The sequence below is a fragment of the Anomaloglossus baeobatrachus genome, chromosome 8, assembly GCF_048569485.1.
Source record: "Anomaloglossus baeobatrachus isolate aAnoBae1 chromosome 8, aAnoBae1.hap1, whole genome shotgun sequence".
Lineage (NCBI taxonomy): Eukaryota > Metazoa > Chordata > Amphibia > Anura > Aromobatidae > Anomaloglossus > Anomaloglossus baeobatrachus.
Window position 1 is genome coordinate 103,909,873 of NC_134360.1, and position 7,902 is coordinate 103,917,774.

The following is a 7,902-nucleotide window of genomic DNA, read 5'->3' on the forward strand; positions in this document are numbered from 1 at the left end:
CATTTCAGGATAATATGCAGCCGGATGTCTGTGCCTGCCTGTACCTCCTCCTGCCCCCCGTCTCCATTAATTATTATAAACTGACATCTATCTCAGTAATGGGAATGTCTGTCTTCACTGTATATAGATTTTAGGGTACAGTCTCACTAAACGACGTACCAGCAATTCCGACCACGATATGACCTGGTTAGGATCGCTGGTGCGTCGCTACATGGTCGCTGGTGAGCTGTCAATCAGGCAGATCTCACCAGCCACCAGCGACTCTGCGCTTGGTAACCAGGATAAATATCGGGTAATTAAGCAAAGCGCTTTGCTTGGTTACCCGATATTTACCCTGGTTACCAGCGTACACCGCTTAGCGCTGGCTCCCTGCACACATAGCCAGGGTACACATTGGGTTACTAAGCAAAGTGCTTTGCTTAGTTACCCAATATTTACCTTGGCTACGTGTGCAGGGAGCCAGCGCCAAGCGGTGTACGCTGGTAAACAGGGTAAATATCGGGTAACCAAGCAAAACGCTTTGCTTAGTTACCCGATATTTACCCTCTTTACCAGCGTACGCTGCTTACACAGAGACTGTGCTCGTTGGTCTCCTGCAGTCAAACACACCGATGTGTGCTGCACAGCGGGAGACCAACGAGCAAAAAAATGAACTAGAACAGTGTGTAACGATCACCAATTTCACAGTAGGGGCCAGGTCGCTGCTTAGTGTCACACACAGCGAGATCGCTGATGAGGTCACTGGTACGTCACAAAACCTGTGACTCAACAGCAATCTCGCTATGTGGGAAGTACCCCTTACTCTGGAGTTGAGATTTAAAGCTCAATCAAGGAGGAGAAAGAAGCAGATTTCTCTGATAAAAATAAACAACTTCGTAACATATCTTATGCGTACTATTTATTAATAATAATAAAAAATGACTAACATTAAAATGACAGTTACTTTAAGCAGCTGTAGAAGAAAAAAAAAGAAAAAGATTAGCAGTGTTTGCTTGATCTGGATAACATAAAGGCCATCTGCCACATATGCGAGTCTTATAATTTTAATATAGAAAGCAACCTACTGTGTCACAAAAGTAATGGCTTTCCCAGATCTTCCAGCCCGAGCTGTTCGGCCTACTCTGTGTATGTAATCCTGCAAGAGAAAGATTAGAAAATAAGCAAAAAATTAGAAATATTTCTATTGCACCATCTAAATTACCAGGCCAGTAAATGATCTTCAAGTTTGGAAGGAACGAACAAAACCTGGAGTGCCCAAACCTACCAAAACCTGGAGAGCCCACACCTACCAAAACCTGGAGAGCCCACACCTACCAAAACCTGGAGAGCCCACACCTACCAAAACCTGGAGAGCCCACACCTACCAAAACCTGGAGAGCCCACACCTACCAAAACCTGGAGAGCCCACACCTACCAAAACCTGGAGAGCCCACACCTACCAAAACCTGGAGAGCCCACACCTACCAAAACCTGGAGAGCCCACACCTACCAAAACCTGGAGTGCCCACACCTCCCAAAACCTGGAGTGCCCACACCTCCCAAAACCTGGAGTGCCCAAACCTACCAAAACCTGGAGAGCCCTCACCTACCAAAACCTGGAGAGCCCTCACCTACCAAAACCTGGAGAGCCAACACCTACCAAAACCTGGAGTGCCCACATGTACCTAATCATCCCCAAACTCAGAGAATCATGTTCTATCGCCATTTACTGATCTATACCAACATAACTTCCAAAATCTACAATACAAAAAAAACCAAACCATGTGATAAAAAAAAGGAGAAATATGAATGTGTGTCAATACTTGTCAAATTAATTTAACCCCTTGCCTCTGCAAGTGATTTTCATTTTTTATGTTCTCTTTGGTTTCTCCATTTCTTTCAAGAGCCTTAACGTTTGTGTTTTTCCGTCATTCGACATATGAGGACTTAATTTTTCAGTTGTATTTTTAAATAATGACATCAATTTTGCCATATAAATGTACTGGGAAAACGGGAATTTACCAGTGAGTTCATTTTCCAGAAACAATTGATAACACCCTTAAGAAACATTGCTCTGCCCCATCACCGGACAGGAAAGCTTGGAGCAACACAAGACGACAACTCCCATCTTCTTACTTCTACAATGGTTTAGAGTAGTCAAGTAGGAGCCGTCCAAATTTATTAGCATTATTTACGGTATACACTCAGTCAACTTTATATTTTTCAAACCACATGACGAGAGAGACAGAGAATCTCAACCAACTACAAAGACACAAGGGAATAAGTAGGGGTGCCATCATGGGCTTCTGGAAAATCAAATTACCGGTAAATGTATGGTAATTATTTTTCCCTGATCTCTGACAAGCAGAACAAGCAAAACTAGTCTGAGCTATCCGTCCTATAGACGAACCATATCATAGATTCTAAGAGAAAGACAGAATGATCTCACTCCCATAAAGGCATCACCTATCCAATCTATAATGGCCCCTTAAAATACACTAGAACCTTGGAGAAGGCTAGATGAAGAATTAAATGAATAACTAGTCAGTCTGCTAGAAATGGGACCGAGAACCCAAAGCGATAGCCATTACAAAAATTAAGAATGCAAAAGGCAGGGATTAAAAAAAATAAATAAAATAAATCTCGATTTTAATAATTTCCAGCTTAAATCAAGTCTTATGGGGCCGTTGGGAGCTGGTAAATGAGAGCACCTGCATCCGCACCATTTAAAAATTGCTGATATCAAAAGATAAACAGCAGTATTTAAATAGTTAACAGCAGTGATAAGAGCGCAGTGCTGGCTGCTGCTGTTAGGACACAGAACGGCTAGGTAGTATGACCAGCATTAACCAAGAGTAGAGAAAGCCTAGCCTAAAACCACTCTATATACTTGGCACGTCAGCGCTGATGTGCATGTGTCACTTTGCATTAACGGGTTAAAGAAATGCAAGCAAAGTCAATATTTATTCAGCAGAAGGCAGCAATTATTTTTAACTTACATTTTACATCATGCTCAACTACAAAAGGTAAGATTTCTGAGGCAGGGTTATTGTCTCCTTTAAGCTGATCACGATTGCATTCACTATTCTATAGACGTGTTGTCTCATCTTCTTAAATGAGCAGAATTGCAGTGTGCGTGGAAAAACCAACAACTCTGCAAAATGTACTAAGTTACCAAGAATCTTAGATATATTATGGCAAAAGGCGCCAAAAGCAAGATGGAAAAATACTAAGAAGATATTTTGTATTAAAAATTGATATCAATTTTTACAATATATAAAAAAAATAGATAAAACAATTTGTAAATATATTCGTAGCAGGTGAGTGGTGAGGGCACAAGTCAAGACAGCACCAGGAGGCACAAAATATACATAAATATTAGACCAGTGTCTGGGCAGGAACGTGCGTTTTAAATACACATGGTCAGACAGTTAATAAAGGCACAAACTAGTAATAATACACAACGACCACTAGATGGCCCTCTACACAGCGCCAGTATCAGGGAATCTACTTTATATCAGCACAGACAGGCTCGAGGGTATGGAGCCAACGGATATGGACAATTGAAAGTCAGAGGATGAAAAAGAAATTGACGAGGTATTTAATAAAAGTAACCAATGCTTTACCCAAGTATTGCTGTGTCCCTATGGGCATCCTCTTTCAATTTATTAAAAAAAAACAATTCAAGAATGTAGGGATTTTTAACCCCTTCACAACCGGCCAATTTTGCACTTTCCGTTTGGTTTTTTTTCGCCATTCTTCTTTCGACATGTAACTTTTTTCTTTTTCAGTCAATATGGTCAGGTGAGGGCTCGTTTTTTTGCATAACTTTGAAATGAAACCATGAGTTTTACCATATAGTGTACTGCAAAACTGCAAAAAAATTCCAAAAATGGAAAAATTGCAAAAAAAAAAAGTGCGATTTTGCTATTGTTTTTCAGATATTTTATTCACTGTGTTCACTATATGGTAAAACTGATGTGTTGGTGTTGACAGCGGCATTTAAGGGGTTAAAAGGCACGGGGGAACGAGATTCCACTCGTGCCTAGCAGGCACACATGTCAGCTGTAGAAATCAGCTGACATGTTCACTGTGGGGATTAACACTGACCGCTAGGACAATTTTACCGCCTGCAGTTGTTAAGGGGTTAATTCCATAGTTTGCTTTTCGCTACCCAAGTTACCAGCTACCATGTAGTCTATCAGAGGTGGTCATCTCATGCAGAGAGCGCAGTACTCGCTGGATTCCATCAATGTCAGTGACCCTGAGCCCCTCCGAAGCAGCAGAGGCCAAGAACAAGGGGCTCAAAAATGACCAGGAGCACCCACTACTGAAACAGAACTTAAAGGGGTTCTTCAAGAAGTGTGATAAAATACATAATACTCATTTAAAACTTGAACACTTTTTTAAATACCAATTATTTATTCTTTATCGACTGCACTCTATCAGGATTTTAATCCCGACAACTGCCAGGACATGCAGTAGGATGGGCTGCATTAAGCATGAGACAGACGCACTACAACTATCAGGCTGACCGAGATGGATGTTGATTCTCAGTCAGGTAAAGCAAGGGGTTTTATTTTCTCATATAGTCCTCTCCGCTCAGTGTCCGTCCGGTCAGGCTCACTGAACAGAGAAATCGGAGTTCATGATGTCTGACAGGACGCTGTTGTGCCGTGACCTCTGCTTCAAGCTTCACACAGATGGTCCTACTGCATATGCCCTCTAGGACATGCTGTGATTGATAGTAGCTGCCATCTTGGAATCCTGACAGAGTGCTCTACAGAAACAGTTTTCTAAATACCTTTATTTAAAATGCTTTATGAATATCCTTTAATATTTAAATGTATATTTATTTTATTAGAATTTCTTGGAGAACCTCTGTAAAAAAGGTTCTGAAGCGGACAGTTTTTTGCTCTTAGGCTATGTGCGCACGTTGCGTTTTTACCCGCGTTTCTGCAGCGTTTTTAGCGGCAGCGTTTTTGCGCTAAAACACATGTGTTTTTGTTTTCCTGCAAAGTCTATGGGAAAAGCTGAAATCCTGTCTGCACTTTGCTTTTTTTTTCTGCAGCGTTTAATTTGCATATTTTGGGTCAAAAACCATGCTGAAAAAGAAGCAGCATGTCAGTTGTTTTTGCCATTTCTGCAGCGTTTCCTTAACATTGGAGTCAATGAGAAATGGCAAAGTGCAACCAAAAGCACAATTCCTGCGTTTATCATGCTTTTTACCTGCTTTTCCACTGCGTTTTTGGCTTCAAAAACGCATGCTTTTCTGGCATAAAATTAAAGGGTTCTAATGTTCCTTTACACACACACAATAACCGAACATTTAAATGCTAAAAAATAATAAACTTTACCTATTTTTCTGTTAAAATGTGCATAACCACTATTATTTCATTAAAATTGATAATTTTCCATATAGTTTTATTAAAAGTTAAATTTTATCCTTTTTTTCTCTTTTTTCATTCTTTTTGACTATTCCAACTTTATTTCTCAGTGTTTTGATCTACAAAACGCATCTGCAGAAACGCAGGTGAAAACGCAGGTAAAAAGCGCTGAAAACTCACTAAAAACGCGGTAAATACGCATGCGTTTTTAGCGCTAAAAAATGGTCAAAAGCCATTTGGTCAAAAACCAAGGGAAGGAAAACGTGCAGAATAAACTGCAGGTACTCCGACGCAACGTGCGCACATAGCCTTACTTTTGTTGTCCCTACTACCTGATTTAAGTCTGCCATACAGTTCCAGAGATATGAGCCTTTTCATGGTGCTAATTTTCACGGTGTTTAACAATGGGCGTGGTTCACAGGATTGCTTGGGGGCGTGTCCTTAGGCCGCTCTGCATTATCCCTGTAAGCCACACCCCTTCATAATAAAGAGCATAATACGATCTCTAGATAAATAGGCCCATTTCTCTGGAACCAGATGGAAGATTAAAAAAAAAAAAAAAAAAAAAAAAATATGAACACTCAAGAAAGGAATGTGAATGAAAAGCAAAATCTGGTCATGTTGAGGACAGCCATAAGATGAAATACTTAATTAACCTCTGGACATAGAGCACTGTGAGAAGGGTGTTCAATAAAATCAATTCTCTATACATAAGCCAGTCACTCTTCAGAGGAAGCAAAGATGGCCCCCGATGACATCACAGACCCTACCATCAGCATGGATCCACCAGATGACGTCCCTTCCATCACCATGGATCCATCCAATGGCGTCATAGACCCGCCTACGATGACGCCCACCAATCAGCTCATGGACCAACACATTGTTCAACCCACTGACCAATGGACACATCCAAGTATGCTCACTGTAGAGCATACCATGCCCCTTTCCTAGGTTATATAAAAGGCATGCCCTTGAATAAATCAGGCAGAGTCTGGGCCGACTTTGGTCGAGGAAGGATGAATCTATTTCCTGCCTCAGGGCAAGATGGGAAGGAGGTGACGTGGCGTCAGCAGCACCGTGCTTGCGCAGAACGAAGGACGCCGAGGGGGAAAGCGCGGTCCCACGATTATGGGCGGTTGCTTGGTAATAAACATCCCAGCACCGCCCATAATCTAAAGCCTGCGCGCACGTCACCAGCGGTGACACTGGGCATAGTGCTCATCCACGAGAGATGAGCACTGGGCATGCGCGGGGACCTGTGGAGCACTGGGCGGCGTCCACAGCTATGGAAAGGAGTGATGGGGGACGGCCTAAAGCGGCAGGAGGCAGAATAACGGACGCCAGGCAGCCCACCCCCGTGTCACATTCACAGAATCCAAATCCAAAAAGGTACCACTTTATAAACTCTGTATTTTGGTCAGAAAGGGGGCACAATAATAACAGGGACCTTTCTAGAATGCAGCCCAGGAGCTGCAGAGGGGGAAGCTTTTAGGTTTTAGGGGAAATTTCTGCTGACAGGTTCCCTTTAAGCTGATAAGGAGATAAAGAGCCAAGCTATAGTTTAGATAGACATGGAAACCAGTGGAATGGCACTGATCGCCGCTGATAAGGGTAAATTACCCAGTTGAGATAGAGCTCAATAATGATACCCACCAATGTGTACACATGTATTGGCTATTGTGTTGATTATGTTGATCTGTGACACAAACTGGCATTATAATTATCTGCTTGATAGCGGTTATTTATTAATTGACCAGCCCCTGATGCTTTCTTATGTGTCATATATTTGCAATCCATTGTGGTCAGAGGTTATTTAACCCCTTATAGACCAGTATACAGGTTTCTATTTATCCTTCATCGCTGATATCACAGTACTTTCTCTTATAGAGCTCTCATGTGCAATATGCAACATGTAACAAGCCCCATCCATTGTCACATCACCCTATTTGCTGCTGTGCTGTTTTTAAATCACTAATGTCTGTGCATGTCCTTCATGTGTCACGCTTAATAAATAATTTGTCATACTTTTTCAACAATTATGTGCATTGATGCCTTTATTGATATCCTATAGAAATTATAGACTGAGTCAAATTTTCTTCAGTAATGCTGTTATGGTGACTTCGGTCATTTATTAATAATCGTTATATACTATGAATTCCTGCATTCTATTATATCTAATATAACTTGTGGAACTTTGTAAGAGTTCACCTTAACAGTCACAGGTCCTTTATTTATAAGAGTACGATCATTAATTAGAATACTGACTTAATACTGTCCACCTACATTATAACATATGAAATAACACTACTCACCTTAGAATGTGTAGGAATGTCAAAGTTTATAACCACATCCACATGTGGAATGTCAAGCCCTCGACTTGCCACATCAGTGGCCAGGAGAATGGAGCGGGTTTTTGCCTTAAACTTATTTAGAGAACCTAGTCTTTTATTCTGCATATAAAAAAGTAAAAGTTCATCAGATGTATAGTTTGTATTAACATATGACTACTGTCAAAAGCAAATATAACTTCCAGAAA

General features: G+C 41.1%; 1 protein-coding gene across 2 annotated transcripts in view; it reads right to left on the reverse strand.

Annotated features, from left to right (window-relative positions):
• The window catches only part of DDX47 (DEAD-box helicase 47), a 271,876-nt gene that overhangs the window by 48,866 nt on the left and 215,108 nt on the right, over nt 1-7,902 (reverse strand). For both annotated transcript variants that reach the window (XM_075321937.1, XM_075321936.1), the window contains 2 exons: nt 7,679-7,816; nt 1,065-1,135 (listed from right to left, as the gene is read on the reverse strand). In XM_075321937.1, the coding sequence (XP_075178052.1) occupies nt 1,065-1,135; nt 7,679-7,816 (209 nt within the window). The remainder of the gene's footprint in view (nt 1-1,064; nt 1,136-7,678; nt 7,817-7,902) is intronic.